General features: G+C 32.1%; 1 protein-coding gene across 7 annotated transcripts in view; it reads left to right on the forward strand.

Annotated features, from left to right (window-relative positions):
- The window catches only part of LOC132725951 (sodium/hydrogen exchanger 4-like), a 79,637-nt gene that overhangs the window by 18,223 nt on the left and 40,270 nt on the right, over positions 1 to 21,144 (forward strand). Inside the window, exons 1-2 of one of the 7 annotated variants that reach the window (XM_060711177.1) lie at positions 448 to 531; positions 20,919 to 21,099. In XM_060711177.1, the coding sequence (XP_060567160.1) occupies positions 20,937 to 21,099 (163 nt within the window). In that variant the 5' untranslated portion in view covers positions 448 to 531; positions 20,919 to 20,936. Of the gene's footprint in view, positions 1 to 447; positions 554 to 606; positions 732 to 1,495; positions 1,627 to 1,708; positions 1,899 to 16,973; positions 17,106 to 20,918; positions 21,100 to 21,144 lie in introns of those variants that run through there. The other 6 variants (XM_060711179.1, XM_060711175.1, XM_060711176.1 and 3 more) reach the window with 6 other exon arrangements.

A 21,144-nucleotide genomic window follows, 5' to 3' on the forward strand; every position in this document is an offset into this window, starting at 1 on the left:
GTTTAGGCCATTGACTTCAAACCAATTGCCCTCACATTATGTTGATTCGAATCTCAACAAGGACTTTGGAGGAAGCTTATAATAATCAAGCTAGCTTACGGAACATAGTTGGTTCTACTCAGGTGCCTGGTGTTTTTGGGCACCTGAGGTCTTCCTCCACCAGTAAAGCTAGAAAGTTGCCATATGACCTATACTGTGTTGGTGCAACATAAAACCCAACCAAAAAAAAAAAAAAAAACAACAAAAAAAAAACCCATCGCACTTATGTACCTGTTTTAAAGTTAGGACAGGTATTTTTTAGTCATGGTAAATTATTATGAAATATTGTATAGTCAACATGTTAACTCCTTTATAAATCAAAGATATTGATTATCAAAGATCTGAATTTCATTTTGTTTAAATATTGGATTATTTTGACAGAATTATAAATAATATTAAATCTTTGTAGTTTACTAGAGATGTAAGCTTGAGGGATAGGGAGATAACACGGTGACATTTTGACCTGTGTAGGTCATCGCAAGTGGATCAAAGGTTTGAGTAATGAAGTTTGTAGGTATAATTGTTTAGTTGTTTAGATGTATTCAGTGATAATGAGAATGAAACTACTACAAAAGTGCCATTACGATAGATTGATTAAGTAATTTAAGTAATGTTTACAAAATAGTGACTGCATGTAACTTTGTGTGTGATATAAGTGGTTAAATTGGATATTTGAATGAACTTACACTCAGGTAATTCTTAAATTTCTATTCAAGCATGATTAAACTATGTTGATTTATTGAATGATTTTTTTTATCTGAGGTTTTAATTAATGTATTAAAGCTTGTAAGCAAATTTTAAATACAGTTGTATTATAACCGAATAAAATTCATGTTACTATAAGTAGAAACAGGTCAGTAAATTGGGAAAATCTTTTAGCTAAATATTGATTGAGCTTTCATGTATGGAGTATTGAAGTTACTTCATGATTTTGTGGTTTTGTAGAATTCTGTTATAATTTTAGATGCATTTAAGATGAAGATTTGATTCTATAAAAGCCTGCCTTTATAAGGGATTACTGTGTGATATGTCAATTAAAAAATATTTCCTTATTGTATTTAAATAATTATTATTAACTAGGTTAATTGTTGCTATTTAAATATCTCATGTTTTCAGGAAGCTTTATTTAAATTAATTCACATGTTTTCAGTGACGGGTCTTTAAAGGTTATATTGTGGTGTATATATGGGTGTATAATTATTATGTCAATTTGCTCGATCAGGGTACGGTTTTTATCTACCCGAAGCTTTTTGGAAACCAAATTAATTAACATGCATTCAGTGACAGGTCTTTAAAGGTTATAATGTAGCGTATTTGGGTGTAATTATTATGTCAATTTGCTCGGTCAGGGTACGGTTTTTATCTACCCGAAGCTTTTTTTAAAACCAAATTTATTCACATGCATTCAGTGATGGGACTTTAAAGGTCATAATGTAGTGTATAATAATATATGGGTGTAATTATTATGTCAGGGTACGGTTATTATGTACCCGAGGCTTTTTTTAAACCAGTGTAATATCTAAGGAAATTCACTTTTGGAGATGCACACAGTGTTATATAACTTCAAACTGTGTAAAAATATACTAAGTATATTTATTTATATATCCTTATTAGTTTACAAAATGATATATTAGATAAAATAGATAAATTACGTGGTATTATAGATCTTGTATGGTGATATAACTGAAGTGTGTGTAAGTAATTCAGTATAGTGTTAGATTTTAGACAATATTCATTGTGTGAAGTGGGGATATTACTATAATAATTTATAAAAGTATAAAATTGAGAAATGTTATAGAATGTGATGAACCACAAGTGTGTCACGAGAGAAGTTTACGGCTTATTGAATCCATTGAAAAGTATGTAAATAATTTTCGTTTTTCTCTATTCAAACCTTGAATTTCGTTTATTTGCCCATGTAAAAATATAGGTTACGTATAATTATTTATTTAGGGTGTACAACATTTTTGCGACTTTGTGTTAAGTTAGTGTAACTTTGTACTTTTAAAGGCATGTCTTTAACGCTTATTTTATTTTCTTTATAGAAAGAGCAAATATTTGTGTTTCGTACTGTGTTAATAATGGAATTAGAACATTTCAGGTGAAAAAAGAAGTTCTGTGTAGGAAATTAGAGTTTGTGATAAAAGTAGCAAATTGTTACAACTAGTCGTAATTTTGACGTATCCTTAAAAATATTTACTCTCTTTTTTTTGGTTTGGTGAAATTTAATTGTCGCATCAACACAGTAACAGACCATATGGTGACATTCCTGGGTGGGTTTTACTGGTGGGTTTTAAGTTGCACCAACACAGTATTATTATAGTGACAATAAAAAGCAAAATATGGGTACTATTTTAGCAATTGGCCAATGATTAACTTTTTGGAAACTGTAACAAAAATTAAAACCAAAAATGAAAAAAGGTTTCACCAATAATAGAAAAAATAATAATTTTTGAGCCTAAATAGGCCTTTTAAGACATTCCTGAGTCAGCATATCAATTATATTCCTAAAATAACATGATTATGTCTGGAATATGAAGATTAAATCATGGCCAATTATGTATAACAATAAATGTGCACTTAAATGTGTTCTGCAGACTTTGATATACGATGTATTGTCTGGTTTTAAAATTTACCCATTATCTAAAAATTGTAAGATTATATTTATTTGTTACCATACATTATGATCAATAATAATTGCATTGTCATTTGTTACAAATTCAAGCTAAATATATTAATTATATATATATATATATAATATTAAGTCTCTCTGAAGATTTAAGTTTGAAATATTTACTGGGTATTATTATCGTCATTATAATCATCTTCATCATTATCATCATCACCATCATGATCATCATCATTATAATCATCTTCATCATTATCATCATCATTATAATCATCTTCATCATTATCATCATCACCATCATGATCATCATCATTATAATCATCTTCATCATTATCATCATCACCATCATCATCATCATCATTGTAATCATCTTCATCATTATCATCATCACCATCATCATTATAATCATCTTCATCAGTATCATCATCAGCAACAGCAGCATCATTGTCATCATCATGATCATCATTTGTAACATGTTTTATCATCATCACCATCATTGTTTATGACATAATTCATCATCAACATCATCTCCTTAAATGTTGTCCCTCAACATCATCATGGCTCAAAATGGCCCATCATCAATTTTCATCAATTTTCATTATCATTGTTGTTCAACATTCATCTAACAGTCAGCTGAAATACAGCTGCCCTGTCCAAAGTAACCGAAAAATCATAATATAGTAAAGACCAATGATAAATAGATAAATTTAGGTAAAAAGGTACAATGTATATTATTTAGGTTATGCTCAGATACCTTTAATTGATTGTGAGAAATGTTTGAGGTTAGTGACCTGAAGTTATTGATATGACAATTTCTTTTGTTGGGTTTTAGTCATTACACCAATACAGAAAAAGTCATATGGCGAGTTTCAAGCTAAATTACTGGTGGAGGTACACTTCCAAGAATCCAATTTGAAAGTTGAACCTGGCAGGATTATCAAACCCACATTGGTAAGGGGCAAGTGGTTTCAAGCCAACAACCTTAACCACTTAGCCACTGATGCCATAATATGAATTATTAGCATTAAGTTGTTTATACTTTAAAAAAACTGAATCTGTGTTTTCTTTAAAAAACTGAATAAACTGTTTTTGACCAATCCACTGTTAAATTTAGTTAAATTTTATATCATTGTCATGATTTATCAGAATGATCATCCAATTTCATTATCACTATTTTTGATCTCTTAGAAACAGTTTTGAAATTTTTTTATGCCCCCGCCATGTAATGGCCGGGGCATATAGTGTTACCCTGTTCCGTACTTCCGTCATTCCGTCCTTCTGTCATTCCGTCATCATCAGTTTCCGTTCATTATCTTAGTAACGGATGTACACATTGAACTCAAATTTGACATATGGATATGTCATGAGAAAATACAGGTCAAGTTCATATTTGGTAATGGTTCGATGATTTTTGGCAGAGTTATGCCCCTTTTACTTTAAAATAATATGAAATTTTCAGTTTCCGTTCATTATCTCCATAACCGTACAACACATTCAACTCAAACTTGACATATGGATATGTCATGAGAAAATACAGGTCAAGTTCGAATTTGGTCATGGTTCGATGATTTTTGGCAGAGTTATGCCCCTTTTACTTTGAAAATAATATGAAATTTTCAGTTTCCGTTCATTATCTCCCCAACGGTACAACACATTCAACTCAAATTTGACATATGGATATGTCATGAGAAAATACAGGTCAAGTTCTAATTTGGTCATGGTTCGATGATTTTTGGCAGAGTTATGCCCCTTTCACTTTGAAAATAATATGAAATTTTCAGTTTCTGTTCATTATCTCCCCAACAGTACAACACATTCAACTCAAACTTGACATATGGATACGTCAAAGGAATGCGCAGGTCAAGTTCAAATTTGGTCATGGTTCAATGATTTTTGGCAGAGTTATGCCCCTTTCACTTTGAAAATAATATGAAATTTTCAGTTTCTGTTTATTATCTCCCCAACAGTTCAACACATTCAACTCAAATTTGACATATGGATATGTTTTTGGAATGCCCAGGCCAAGTTCGAATTTGGTCAGAGTAATGCCCCTTTCACTTTGAAAATAATATGAAATTTACAGTTTCTGTTCATTATCTACCCAACAGTGTTACATATATTACATATATATGGATATGTCAAAGGAATGGGCAGGTCAAGTTGGAAATTTGGTCATGGTTCGATGATTTTTTTGGGCAGAGTTATGTCCCTTTCACTTTGAAAATGATATAGATACATCTTAGGAATAAGCAGTTTAAGTTTGAATTTGGTTCGTGGTTTCAATGATTTTGGACTAACTTATCTTTCTTGAATGTTGGAAAAAAAATTTGAACTTTCAGTTTCAGCACTCATACTTTCGTGGAAAATGTATGTTAAGCCATTATTTTGCTACAAATATGAAAATATGCTATTTTCAAAAGGTTAAGAAACTGGAATAATTTCAGTGCCTTGAAATTGTTTATGAAAATGGTTTGTGTTAAGCATTGAAAAAGTTTTAAGGGCTTTGAACTTAAAATGAAAAAAATAATTTGTGCAAACAAATTTGGAACTAAATATTATAACATCTGTAATTTTGGCTGCATGCGGGGGCATCCGTGGCATGATGACACATTTCTAGTCTAAAATTGAAGAAATAAGTTTTGTCCAGATTGAAAGATAGACAAGTCTGATTATTAAATATTAATCTCCGTAACTGGTAAGGGTTGAAAGATATTAATTAGTGTAAATTATGGATATAAACATCATTATAAATTGCCTTTATGGGTAATTTAGTCTATTCACTAGAGACTCATTTGTACAGTTATTGATGTCTAGAAAATCCAGGCATTTCTAATGCTTACCAAATTGATTAATTAGAAAACAATTGAGATGTTTTCATTATTTTTACAGTTAATTATTTTATGGACTGATAATATAATTAAGCTTAGGCTAGATTAATAAATCATAAGAACATTGATCCATTGATTAAATATATTTATGGGGTTATCAAAATATAAACAACGGTGTAGTGATATTTCAGGTGCCCTTAAGTGTCTTGAGCTTGTGTAAACTCACCAACCTATTGTAAATTAGTTAAGATATAAAATGTAGATCCACTGGGATTTGAACCCACAGCTGTGAGAAACAATAATTGACCTTTATTCGTTACAGATGTGTCACTCATGGTAAACGCTGAACCCGACTCTATACTGGTGCTATGGCAAAGGCTAATCACTTTTGGTTTCAGAGGGTTATGGGTTAAGATAGCTTATTAATAAATGCTTTTAATAATATGAGTTCTGTGCTTGAATTTTAGAAGCAAAGACTTTTATATAAGCTCAATTTTAAGGTAGAGCTTTGGACTTTGGACTGTGAATTAGGCAATCTGGGGTTTGATTCCCAGATAGTGCAGGCCACTTACGTTGTGACTGATTATGAAATCCTTTCTACAGTCATTCGCACTGGCATGTATAGAAGTTATCTGTTCCTTGCATACGTGAAGTAACTATAAAGTACTGTTAAAAAATGCTTGACGCCTGCCCAAAAACAATGTGGGGGCCCGAACTGGCTTGGTAAAAAATTTCCCTTTTGGTTTTTTGCAAGATCATTAAAAAACTTCTGAACCACCACTTTATCTTTTGTCAAGTTTTAAACCTTAAGATTGTAATTAAAATCAAAATTGGTTAGAAAACCATCATCAAATTTACAGCCGAAGCATAGTTAAAACCCTGCCAGTCATTTGTAAGCCAGTCTATTTCAATTTCATGCCGAGAATAAAACAAATATTCAGTCTGGTTACGTAACATCCCCGCCATATTTATCCATCATGTATCCATCGTCTGGGACAATCAATAACCATTCAAAAAACCTTTGGAAATCCTGGCTTAAAATTCATCATGTGCAAATCAATACATTGATAGTGATAAAGTATAGTCTACTTTTCCTTCATTTTTAGTGCAAATCAAAGATACATGATTCACCAGGCAGCTGTAAATAGTGTTAGGGCAGCAAGAATTTGTAATGACACAAGAGGTCATTTTATTCTTCAAATCTCCCAAGGTGGGGGTGTTTTAGGATTGTGACACCTGGGTCACACTAATGATTGGCATACTATTTAGAAAAGAAAAACAAGATGTTTAGCTTCTCTGTGTTAAACAGCCTTGTTTATAACAAAATCTTCCATATCCTTGAAATATTATACCCGGATCTCAACTTTATACCTGATTTATATAGAAAAAGAATTTCGAACATTTTTTTTTTTAACATAGTATTGCGTTCTTTTCAATTTAAATCTCCAGTTACATAGACATTTACGTCATGATGTTAATTGTATAAATATTTAGATAGTAATGACACAGGAATGAAATAATAATGTTACTACTATATAATATTGTCTGTCCTATGCCTATATACATGTTTATGCTGTAAATGAATATGAAAAATGTTTGCATCAGTAATGACAATGTTGTGATGACCTTTTGGAAAATGTTTTGATTGCATAAGACATATGCAGGTAGCTCTGAACCCCCCCCCCCCCACCCCAAACCTTTATTTTGATTATTTTTGGGCAAAATTTAAACATTTTGGTTACTTCATGTGAAAATTGAAAACCTTATATGAAAAAAAATCCGTCCCCTTAAAAAAATTTCAGAAGTTCCTTAATTAATCCCCCAAAAATCCCCATTATTTTTTTTTTCCCCTAGAAAATTAGAATCTTTAAAAATAAAGGCTTAGGGATTAAAAGTTCTAAAAGGAACTAAAATCATAAGGAAAATTTTTCCCTTAAAAATTCTGTTTTAAAAATTGAATTTTTTTTAAAGGAAAATTGAGGGGTTTATATTTTTTTTGGAAGTTTATATTTAAACTTTTAAAAAATTGGAAGTTTTTTAAACCTTTAAAGTTAAAGAATTGAATTTTTTTTCCTTTAGAGATTGATTGAGATAGAAGTTTGATAATTTTTTACCTGTAAAGTATTAGATGTGATTGAGAACCTTTTGGATATTTTACTTTGTCCGACTTTTGATGTATTAAGAAATTGATATTTTACTTTTGTGTAGAGATCTTATTTGAGGAGTTATTGATAGTTTTACCCTTGTGGAGCTATCTGATTGAGGGAGAGGTTGACTATAATTTTACTTGTAGAGATTTCTGATGAGGAGTTGATATTTTACTTTGTAAGAGATGTGATTATAAATTGAATATTTTTACCTTTATTGAGATCTGAATTGAGAGAAAAGTTGATACCTTTTGATATTACTGCTGTTGGATATCTGAGATCAAGGAGGAAGTTGAATATTCTTTTTCTGAGATTGATTTTTGGGAAATTGATATTTTTCCTTGTGAGATTGATTTAGAAAAGGGTTAAATTTTCCTTGTAGAGATCTAATGAGAGAAGTTGATTTTTACCTTGTGGATTGATTTTGGGGAGTTTTTTTTTTTACCTTGGGAGATTTTGATTTGAGGGGGTTTTATTTTTTAAACCTTTGAGGGGACTATTGAGGAATTTTATTTTTTAAACCTTGTGGGTCTGATTGGGGGATTTTTAATATTTTACCTTGTGAGTTTCTAATTAAAGGGGAATTTTAATTTTTTTACCTTTTTGGAGATCTGATTGAGGAGTTTATATTTTACCTTGAGGAGATCTGATTGAGGAGTTTATATTTTACCTTGAGGAGATCTGATTGAGGAGTTTATATTTTACCTTGAGGAGATCTGATTGAGGAGAAGTTGATATTTACCTGTAGGAGAATTTAAAATGATGCAGAAAGTTAACTCTTGTATATTGATTAAAGTTTACTTGAAAGAGTGACCCTGACTTGACAGTATTAGCATAATTTTTATACACTTTATTTCTTATACTTGAATTGATGCAAAAAATGCCAGGAACATCTCAGAAAACTTTTGTACATAAACAAAAATAATGTTGAATCAAAAACATTGAAGAATTGAGGACACCCAGCTATACTTTAACATTAAAATCTGATTTAATTGGAAATAGTTAAGTAGGATGTATTATGATTTTATGTCATATGAAGACCTCATGATTTGAGTAACAGGATAAATTAGCTAAGTGCAATATATTAAATATTATAAAACATATTTTTTCCTAAAATTTAAAAAAATACCCTTGAATAAAATTTGATGATGAGCAATAAAAAAAATTTTTTTTCAATTTTTAAAAATTTGATAAATCAATGTTTTTTATTTAAATTTTTAAAAAAGTTTTTTTAAAGGTTTAAAAATTTGGGCCTATAAAAAACGGTTTGGTATATATTTCCCCCGGGGGGCCAAAAAAGGGGATTTTTATTTGCAAAAAAACCATTTTTTATATCCCATTTTAACCTGAACAAATTTATAATACTCATTTGAATTTCCCAATTTTTAAAAGTGCGGGAACCCTCCAAAATTAAATCCCTTTTGTCAAAATTTTAAATTTTTTTAAAATTTAAAAATTTGCATGTAACAAAAAAAGTAATTGACACAATTGCATATTGGCACTCTTTAATCCATGTAAATTCCCAAAAAAAGGGGTTTAAAAATTTAATTGAAAAAAAAGCCCCTACTTTGTTTAAGTAACGCAGTTTTGAAAAAAATTTGGTGAAAAATTTACTGCAAAAAATCATTTCTTTTAAAAATTTTTTGCCAAAAATATAAATTTCATTTAATTTTTTTTTTCCTTTAAAATTTTCTTTAAATCTTATTACTTTTTCCCCAAAATTTTTAAATTTCCCCTTGGAAAAAATTTTGGTTTCACCCGGCTTTGAAAGTTTTAAAGGGAAAAAAAAAGAAAATAGGTTCAAAAATTTGACAGGGGCCGTTTATATAACACAAAAAATTTTGTCAGGGTTATAAAATTTAAAAAGTGACATTAAAAATTAACATGCAGAAATTATAAAAATATTTTAAAAAAAAGGGTATTTTGGGCCAATGGTTGCTTTTCTTACATGTTCTAAAATTTCCCTGGAGTTGATTCTCCCAAATTTGGGTATCATTCAAGGGCTTCAACCGAATGTGATACGGGTTTTCACTTTCATTTTTAAATTGAATCAATGAGCGCAAATGAACCCCATGAAAAACCATTCATATTAATTTCCTGTGATAATATACCTTTTGTGAAATGCCTATGGAAAATCTGGAAAAAAAACCCCAATGGAATTATTTTTGTGTGTGTAAAAATACAGTCATTAAGGTGTATAAATAAAAAATTATAACGTTAATGATTGTGCATTTAAATTAGTAATGTCAGTCGAGGGTTGAGTTTATGCAAAGCCTGATTTGGGGGCATTGTTTTTTTTTAAAATTGAAAAAACCCTTTTAAATTTTTAAAACACAAAAAAATTATTTTAAATTTAAAAGGTATAAAAATTACTTTGGGAAGTTATTGTCTAAATGGTCAAGTTTCAGACTAATTAGTTCTTTTAATGTTCTTAACATCTTAATGTTTGTTCTTGGAAAATCATTTCTAAGCCAAGTTAATAATTGATTAGCTATTGAATTCTTTAGTTGGTTTGTTTGTCTTGAAGACCTTTTGGTTTTTTTACAAAAAAATTTTTGGGGTTTACAAATTTTAAAAGCCCTTTTCAAACATAAGGGGAAAAAAATTGATGATCATTATTTCTTTTATTTTTTTGGAATTAATTTTTCCCTAAGTAATGAATTCCATCCCTTGCCTTTATTGTTACATGAAAAATTCCCTTAAAATTACTTTTAAAATTTTTTTTTTGGGATTGCAAAAAGACAATTTAGGGGTTTTATTAAAAAAAGTTTGTCAAAGGATGAAATTTAAATTTTTGAAAAAAATTGAATGTTTATTTAATAATGGCTTAAAAGGAAGCCTAGAAAAGCAAATATAAAATTTGCAAGCCCCAAATAAAAGATATTTATTACTTAAAGCAGCATGCCTCCCGATTCATGCTTTTTTTTGTCACAATTGTTTCAAATTCAGTGCTATTTCCTACGTGCGATGAGTGTCTCATATGTTTTAAACCCATTATAATATAAAATATAAAAATAATATAACAGAAAGAAAAAAAAAGTTCTGAGGCATTATGTGCCTTTAAGATTATAATCATATTATGCACCCATTTAGTTGTACTCCAGTGTTGTTTTAGTAACAATAAGAGTTTGATTTATGTATATAGCTTGTAATTTATGCTGCTGTAAATTTACCTGTTTGCTAAAACCTTTTTTCTAGAAGATTAGTTTTAATTAGAAGACGGTATTTTAAGTGGGAATTGTTTCTTGTATGAATAATGGAGGTGCTTAAATTCTCTACAATTCGAATTCTACATCTCTCCAATATTTAGACAATTTATGTTTTGATTTAGGCAGTGTTCAAACACATGTTTTCAATTTTGTTGAATAAATATAGCCTACACAATTGTTTCAGCTTATTTGAATAAGAGAAAGTTTTCATTGCTGCCCCAGTGTGTTTGTTTGCCAATCTTTGCAGGTTTCCTGCCCACCTCTGCTGTAAGGTTTCTTGCCCGCCTCTGCTGTAACGTTTCTTGCCCACCTGTGCTGTAATGTTTCTTGCCCACCTGTGCTGTATATGTTTCTTGCCCACCTGTGTGTATGGTTTTCTTTTCCCACCTCCATAGTGGAAGGTTTCTTGCCCATCCTTGCCTGAAGATTTTTTTTCCCACTTCTGCTGTAAGGTTTCTTGCCTTTCTTTGCTGTAAGGTTTCTTGCCCATCTCTTCTGTAAGGTTTCTTGCCCATGGCTTCTGTTAGGTTTCTTGCCAATCTCTTCTGTAAGGTTTCTTACCTATCTCTTCTGTAAGGTAAATTCTTGCCCACCTCTTCTGTTAAGTTTATTGCCCATCTCTGCTGTAAGGTTTCTTGCCCATGGAGTCTGTTAGGTTTCTTGCCAATCTTTTCTGTAAGGTTTCTTACCTATCTCTTCTGTAAGGTAAATTCAAATTGCCCACCTCTTCTGTTAAGTTTATTGCCCATCTCTGCTGTAAGGTGTATTGTCCATTTCTGCTGTTAGGTTTCTTGCCGATCTCTTCTGTAAGGTTTCTTACCCATCTCTGCTGTAAGGTTTCTTGTCTATCTCTGCTGTAAGGTTTCTTGCCAATCTTTTCTGTAAGGTTTCTTACCTATTTCTTCTGTAAATTCTTGCCCACCTCTTCTGTAGAGTTTATTGCCCATCTCTGCTGTAAGGTGTATTGTCCATCTCTGCTGTTAGGTTTTTAGCTCACCTGTCACAAAGTGACAGGGTGAGCTTTTGTGATCGCTTTTCGTCCGGCGTCCGTCCGTCGTCCCTCCGTCCGTCCGTCCGGCGTCCGTCCGTAAACTTTTGCTTTAAATGACATCTCCTCATAAACCACTGAGCCAATTTCATCCAAACTTCACAGGAATGTTCCTTTGGTGGTCACCTTTAAAAATTGTTCAAAGAATTTAATTCCATGCAGAACTCTGGTTGCCATGGCAACCGAAAGAAAAATCTTTAAATATCTTCTTTTTAACAACCCTAAGAGCTAGAGCTTAGATATTTGGCATGAAACATTTTCCAGTGAGTGTCTACCAAGTTTGTTCAAATAAAAGCCCTGGGGTCAAAATTGGCCCCGCCCCAGGGGGTCATTGATTTTCCCTATATGCATAAAGTAAAAACTTAAAAAATCTTCTTTTAAAGAACCCAAAGAGCTAGAGCTAAGATATTTGGCATGAAACATCTTCTAGTGAGTGTCTACCAAGTTTGTTCAAATAAAAGCCCTGGGGTCAAAATTGGCCCCGCCCCAGGGGGTCATTGATTTTCCCTATATACATATAGTAAAAACTTAAAAAATCTTCTTTTAAAGAACCCAAAGAGCTAGAGCTAAGATATTAAGCATGAAACATCTTCTAATGAGTGTCTACCAAGTTTGTTCAAATAAAAGCCCTGGGGTCAAAATTGGCCCCGCCCCAAAAACTTAAAAAATCTTCTTTTAAAGAACTCAAAGAGCTAGAGCTAAGATATTTAGCATAAAACATGTTCTAATGGGTGTCTACCAAGTATGTTCAAATAAAAGCCCTGGGGTCAAAACTGGCCCTGCCCGGGGGGGGGGGGTTCATTGATTTTCCTTATATGTGTATAGCAAAAACTTAAAAATCTTCTTTGAAAAAACCCAAATAGCTAGAGTTTAGATATTAAGCATGCAACATCTTTAAGTAAATATCTACAAAGTTTGTTCAAATAAAAGCCCGGGGGTCAAAACTGGCCCTGCCCCAGGGGTGTCATTGTTTTTAACTATATGTGTATAGTAAAAACTTTAAAAATCTTCTTTTAAAAATCCCATTGAGCTAGAAATTAGATGTTTAGCATGAAACTTCTTCTTATGGGTGTCTACCAAGTCTGTTCAAATAAACAAATAAAAGCCCTTGGGTAAAAATTGGCCTGGGGGTGGGGGGGGGGCTATATACAGGTGATCGACCTCAGGGCCATCATGGCCCTCTTGTTTGTCAATCTCTGCTGTAAGGTTTTTTGCCCATCTCTGCTGTGAGGTTTCTTGCCCATTTCTGCTGTTAGGTTTCTTGCCCATCTCTGTTGTAGGCATTGCCAGAAACCTAAATGCAGAGATGGGGAAGAAACCTTACAGCAGAGTTGGGCAAGAAACCTTACAGCAGAGATGGGCAAGAAACCTTACAGCAGAGATGGGCAAGAAACCTTACAGCAGAGTTGGGCAAGAAACCTTACAACAGAGATGGGGAAGAAACATTACAGCACAGGTGGGCAAGAAACCTTACAGCAAAGGACAAGGAACCTTACAGCAGAGTTGGGCAAGAAACCTTACAACAGAGATGGGCAAGAAACCTAACAGCAGAAATAGGCAATAAACTCTACAGAAGAGGTGGGCAAGAATTTACAGAAGAAATAGGTAAGAAACCTTACAGAAAAGATTGGCAAGAAACCTTACAGCACAGGTGGGCAAGAAGCCTTACAGCAAAGGACGAGAAACCTTATAGCAGAGATGGGCAAGAAACCTTACAGCAGAGATGGACAAGAAACCTCACAGCAGAGATGGACAAGAAACCTCACAGCAGAAATGGGCAAGAAACCTCACAGCAGAGATGGGCAAAAAACCTAACAGCAGAGATGGACAATACACCTTACAGCAGAGATGGGCAATAAACTCTACAGAAGAGGTGGGCAAGAATTTACAGAAGAAATTGCCCACCTGTGCTGTAAGGTTTCTTGCCCATCTCTGCTGTAAGGTTTCTTGTCCTTTGCTGTAAGGTTTCTTGCCCACCTGTGCTGTAATGTTTCTTCCCCATCTCTGCTGTAAGGTTTCTTGCCCAACTCTGCTGTAAGGTTTCTTGCCCATCTCTGCTGTAAAGTTTCTTGCCCATCTTGCTGTAAGGTTTCTTGCCCAACTCTGCTGTAAGGTTTCTTGCCCATCTCTGCTGTAAGGTTATTGGCAATGCCTATCTCTGCTGTAAGGTTTCATGCCTACCTCTGCTGTTAGGTTTTTTGCCCATCTCTGCTGTAAGGTTTCTTACCTATCTCTTCTGTAAGGTATCTTGCCCACCTCTTCTGTAAAGTTTATTGCCCATCTTTGCTGTAAGGTGTATTGTCCATCCCTGCTGTTAAGTTTCTTGCCAATCTCTTCTGTAAAGTTTCTTGTCCATCTCTGCTGTAAGGTTTCTTGCCCATCTCTGCTGTAAGGTTTCTTGTCCATCTCTGCTATAAGGTTTCTCGTCCTTTGCTGTAAGGCTTCTTGCCCACCTGTGCTGTAAGGTTTCTTGCCCATCTCTTCTGTAAGGTTTCTTGACCAACTCTGCTGTAAGGTTTCTTGCCAATCTCTGCTGTAAAGTTTCTTGCCTACCTCTGATGTAAGGTTTCTTGCCTACCTCTGATGTAAGGTTTCTTGCCTATCTTTTCTGTAAGGTTTCTTGCCCATCTCTGCTGTTAGGTTTCTTGCCCATCTCTGCTGTAAGGTTTCTTGCCTATCTCTGCTGTAAGGTTTCTTGCCTATCTCTGCTGTAAAGTTTCTTGCCCATCACGCAGCTGTTAGGTTTCTTGACCAAAACGCAGAAATTGAAAATGCTGCAGTCTCATTTTGATTTACCCTGTTCAATGAGTGTTCATTGATGGATGTTGTAACCATCCAGTATTCAACATTTAACATGAAATGGATTTTCACTGATGAAATGTGACCTTATAGATAATAATTAACATATTGAAACAATAATGAAGGAAAATATGTGATATACAATGTTTTGTTTATGAGGCCAATTATTAATCAGTTTTCATTGATTCAAAACAACAGCTGGTAATTTATGTATGTGTGTGGTGGGGGGTGGGAGGGTAAAGAAAAATTATTGCATTCGAAGGTGTGAATTAGTTCTTTGTGTGAATTTTTATGTAGGTAATAATTTTCTTATTCTTTTAAGTTGTATGTACTGAGAGTGCTATAATCCTTTAAATGTGCTTATAGAATGCCAATATTCAATGCATATCATTGAACTGGTATTTTGTACATCTTGAACAGTCTGCATTCATGAACTTTTCTTGTTTTCTACAGTGAATAATGAAAGATCCATAGCCTTTGGTACTTTAAAAATTTTTAGCACTCTTCAGTTTTTATGATGTTTTCCTTTTTGTAGCTGTTAGCAAATTTTATTTATAAGATTGCTCAGTTTTAACTAAAGTCACAGAATCTTTAAGGAAAAGAAATCTTTAATATTCAAATATTCAGCAATGTTTTGTAAAAAATTAGGAATTAATAAGAAATTTTGCAGTGATGAAATGAATACAAACAAACACTTAATCTTGGATAGCATCTTCTAACATTTCAGCACTTCCATTTGGGAATTTTTTCCTATGGATTGGGAAAATAATATACTTTGTTCATTTGGGAATATGACTGAATGTCGGCTGTAAAATAAGCCCCCCAAAAAAATCGCTGTCTCAGGTAACCCTTTACAGCTTAGTAAAATACACGCTTCTATTATACCGTTTCACTCTCCAAGGTCTTGAAAAAAAAACCGGCCCAGCTTAACTTTAAGATTGAATATCAGCTAGACATCTAGTGCACAGTGAACCAAGAAAAACTATACATTTAATAAATGACTGATAATGCTAGATCACAATAAAAGGAAATATTAGATAATATAAAATATAAAAAATATTACATCCGTATTTACTGGTTTGTACACAGAAATTAAATATCCTGGTAATAGATAAATATCTAAAGGAAATATACCGGTATTATGTAACAGAGTCCTTGATTTTAAGCAGGTAAAAGAGATTGTTTAATTTTAAATTGAATTAAATTTTTCAAAATTTAAGTTGATTTTAAACATTGGCATACATGTTTGATGTAAGTGTTTTTTAAAATTATTTCTTTTTTGGTTTGTGATATATAAGAGATTGCAATTTAATAAGTTATAACTTTGCGATGATGCTCATAGAACTGTTTTTAGCTGAGTCAGTCATGAATTTCTATTTTATTTTTCTATATTTATTAAGTTACATACAATTAAAATAATGTCAAAATAAATTCCAGCCCCATGTCAGGAATGAACCATGAATATCTTTGGGTGCAGAGGAGCAAAACTTATAATCTTTGAAGTCTGCAACCCATAATTTTTGTTCAACCAGTCAGAGGCGCCATTATGAAACGGAAAGTTGGAAAATGCGAAAATCATGCACTTTAGCAAATGTCATTTATTTAAGAGTATCTAAAGATTACTCCTACTAAAGCAATGACAGATTTGATGTGTGGACAGCACTGGCATTATGTTTAAAGGGTGTGATGGAATCATTGATCTTTGAAAATACCAGCCTAGTGCAAGAACTTTTGTGATTTTTTTGTGTGAAAAAATTAAACAAAAAAAGTTAAAGTTTTGACATTTTGTAAAACATTTTATCATGCTATATATTACATGGCAACTAATATTCTTTAATCTTAGTAAATTAAAATGACTATGAGTGAATAATATCAATGTTAACCCTTTACTTGCTGGAATTCTTAAAGGCCCATATTGCCTCAGACTTCCGTACAAAATACTTGTTCACTATTGATTATACCAATTGCTAACCGAGCCAATTTTAAGGTAGTAAAAGATAGTTCATCAATGTGACAAAATTTTATGATAATTTTTCTGAAAACAGTAAAAAGAAACAAAAAATAAAATTATTTTAAGAAATTATAATGATAGCATATCTGAGGCAAAATGGGCCTTTAAGGGTTTAAAATGAACAAAACCCACACACTGGTGTTGTTAATTGCTGTTAATAATTGGTATAATATTAATTAGTATGGCACTTTTTTACTTTCTGACACTTCCTAGCAATATAATATGACATACACCAGAGGGTTCTAACAGCTTATACAGTATAAGCATAAATTCCAATAGAAGGAGAAATATTCTCCAATAACCACAGTGAAAGTTACAGCTCAGTTCTAGCCTCTTTAATTCTGTTAATATCAAACATAATATTTATCTGTGGATTATAAATCGTGCTGTTAAAGGTAAATTCAATATTTAAATTATTTCCTTTTATTAAGAATTAGATATAAATTAATTAATTAAATAATTAATTAATTAATTAAGTCAGTACTGATTTTTAATTTTTTTTATCTAATTTATGATTTTTAGATTATCTATAGGTAAAAGATAATTGTACAGGGTTTAATGTTTTTTTTAAAAAAATATATATTTTGTATATATATATTGTTATAAAGTCTGTATTGCTTCCTTTTCTTTAAGACAGTTTTTATGCGTTGAATCTCCATGGTATAACTATTATGAAGTAATAATACTTAGTTGAGTACAATACTGAAGTCTATTGATTGAGTACACAGGTGTCAAACCTGTATTGGACAAGGCACTAGCCAAGTCTGATATAGATTTTGCAGCCATGTACGAGTCCAATAGAATAATTGTTTTGTTCTCAACCATATTTTGAAATTTTGAACTTTAAATTATAATGTTTTACTTCAATTACAATAAGGATAGATATGGATTTATGATTCTCAAATTATGAATACAGGGCTAGATTGGGTATGATATGATTTTGATATGAACCTTTTATGGCTATATGAGGTGTGATATTGATTTGATATAAAACTTTTGGACTCAGGAAATGAAAACGAGGCTATATCGGAGGATATATATGATATGGACTTTTTGGAATCAGTAAATGAAAACGAGGCTAAATTCAATAATGATTTCTATTGGAAATTCATCACATGGTGCATTGTAATTAGCATGTTGAAAGCATGGCACACTGAGCAATGGTTTCTTATACAAAATTACCTATTTAGACATATACCTTTTTTGCAATGCACCTTTTTGTGCATTAACATTTGCAGAAGTCCTGCAGGCTTGAAATATGTCCTTATGTGCTTCTGCAGATGTTGATGCATGAAAAAAATGTGCATTAACCCTCTTATTAGATAAGTTGGTCAAAGATCAAGTTCACACTTATGGTTTCTCTTGTCATTGGTAAATTTAGAATAACTTTATTGTGTAAGATGAACTGCAGATACCTTATTTATCTCATAAAATGTTTTCTGTTTCATTATAATTATATACTGCTAAAGTTCGGGATTTTATACATTCCTACCAGATCAACAGCAACAATGATTTATTTAAGTACAGCATTTTAGAATTTCCTTTTTCATAAATTTATGAACTGTGGTTTGAATAAAATATTATTATGAGTTATTCTGCAAATTTACAAAAGACACCCAGGAGATGCCAGTTAGTTCACGCAATTAATTAAATTGCTATTGCTGATGATATCGCAGTGAAAAATGCTGCGCAGCACTTCAAACACCAAATGAGGAAATTTAGTTTGCAAAAGATTGAAGATAGATAAAACATAGTCTAATAATAGAATTAACAATCAGGACGTGAGTGGAAACATGATGATGAAGAAGCCTTTATTACTTTAGGTGGGGAAGATCTTGAGAAATGGAATTTTTTGGAAGATTCGGCGAGAAACACCTTATTACTGTCTTTAAGTTTATATATAATGAACCCTTATCCTCTGCAGCTTATTATCTTTAGTGGACTTGTCTTTCCTTTAATCTGGACTTAACAATTTATCATTTTTAGGGTAAAAATTCAAAATATGTACTCCGACTAAATAGGGAAAAGTGCCGACCATCTTCAATTGGTTTTACACTGGTAGCATTCCTGTTGCCATCAATTGGCTAAAAGAGTTACTGCTTTGAGTACCGCTCAAGCCCACATAGTGAGGGGGTGTGAGGGGGTTGCAATTTTTTATTATCCCTCATGTACAGACTCAATCAAACTGAATCTGAAATTTTTATGTAATTTTGCTGTTTTTCATGCTTCTAAGGGATTACTTTTTTTCCAGATGTCATGATATTTGGAAGACAGACACATCAGATTTATTTCTTTTTCATTTTTTTCCTCAAACATTTCCAGATGAAGACTAAGTTTATATAATTATAAGTGTCTGTCTGTAAAAATAGTGATTGGATATTTTTTTCTCTTGTCAGATTGGCGCCACTTTAGATATGTTTATGTTTTGTCTGATTTATATGTATATACATACTGGTATGTATGAACATATATATTTAATCAATGAGAAAGTCAAGTTCATTATTTTTCATATATCGGGTGTATTTTAGTTATATTATACTTGCTAAAAACAACATTTTATTTACGGCATGCAAAAAGAATATAATAAATACAAACGTCTGTTTTCAATTTTAAAATGAAGTTTAACAAATAGCAACTAAAATGATCAAAGTGGCTCCTATAGGGTTAACTATAAAGGTTGAAGAGTATTCTAAACATTGTTCAAGTAGTTCCAGATATTCTGTTGTTAGGATTACTGTCTGATTTGTGTTTTTTAGGTCTTAATAACTTGCAGATTTGTGTAAGACTTGTGGTTTAGTGTAATTCCTTGTGGATTGGTGTGATTCTTGCAGATTGGTGTAATATTGCCTTGCTGGTTCAGTTGTAATACTTGTGGATTGTTGAAATTACTTGTGGATCGGTGATTTGGTGTAATACTTGTTAATTGGTGTAATACTTTTGGATTGGTGTATTTACTTGTGGATTGGTGTAATTTACTTCCAGATTGGTGTAATTTGTAGATTGGTGTAAATTTACTAGTGCATTGGTGTAATACTTGTGGATTGATGTAATACTTGCAGATTGATGTTTTACTTGCAGATTGGTGTAATAAATACTTGCAGATTAGTGTTTAACTTGTGGATTGGTGTAATACTTGTGTATTTGTGTTTTTTTCTTGTACTTGTGAATTGGTGTAATTTCTTTAGGTCTTATCTTGCAGATTGGTGTAAATCTTGCAGATTAGTGTAAAACTTGCAGATAAAAGTAAAATATGTAGATTGGTGTAACACTTGTGGATTGGTGTAATACTTGTGGATTGGTGTCAGACTTGCAGATTAAAGTGTAAAACTTGTGGATTGTTGTTATTACTTGTGGGTTGTTGTTATTACTTGTTGACTGTTGTTATAACTTATGGATTGGTATGATTATTTATGGATTGGTTAAATATTTGTGTGGATTGGTGTAATACTTGTGCATTGGTGTGATATTTGAGGAAAATGGCGTGCCATCATTGTTGCAATAAACATTTTTAAGAACTGTCCATTATCAGTTTAGTGTTATTAAGATTTATTGGAGAACTTTATAATGTTTAAAGCTGCACACCTCCAGATGAGCAAAAATATTTCGATAAAATCATTTAACCTGAGAAAAATGTAACAAGATTTTAGGAAAGGTATTCAAAATTTTAGTAAAAATTTATGTGTTATGTGCGATTAATGACCAAATTTTTCAGTATGTATAACTATATTTCCAATGGGTTACTAACGCCGTAAGGGCTGTTTTTGCATATTTTGACCTCTTTATAGTAATTTACAATTAGGTTGTAAGTGCCATCGATAATGTGTTAATTGCATTCTTTTAGGTGACTATATTACAATATGATACTGTTAAATACATTTTCAAATTTTCATGAAAATTTGCATGAATCTGGAGGTGTAGTGCTGCTTTAAGTGAACCGACAGTGTAGAACCTGGTCAGAGACTCAGACTGCATGGATCTGCTGACTGGCCGGGCTCTTTACATGTAGTTGTGGCAATTAAAGGGTTATAGTCCCTAGTAATTATAAAAGCGCTTTTGGTTCCAGCTGGGAAAGGGTTAAAACAAGTCTTGGTTTATCAACACAAAAACATGTTAGCTTTAATATAAGCTAACTTGCTCAGCTTTTTATTTCCATTTATAATGTCACATGATTAATACCTAATTGGTTTTATATTTTCAATCTATTTCAGGCTAAAAGAAAACTCAAAATGAGGTTTTATTTGGTCCTGTTTGTTGTAAAAGTTTGTCATGTTGCCATAGCAACAGGAGAGGATGTACACAAGCCCCTGACAGTACGCAATGCAACATATTCCCCAGCTACAGTAAACCCTGTTACATCTGGTCATGTGACTTCAAGTCCACATGTTAAAGGTATGCATATTTATGACATGTCAAATGGCAAAGTTTTTTTTCTAA

This window comes from Ruditapes philippinarum, unplaced genomic scaffold (assembly GCF_026571515.1).
Source record: "Ruditapes philippinarum isolate M1 unplaced genomic scaffold, ASM2657151v2 ctg473_1_1_1_1, whole genome shotgun sequence".
Lineage (NCBI taxonomy): Eukaryota > Metazoa > Mollusca > Bivalvia > Venerida > Veneridae > Ruditapes > Ruditapes philippinarum.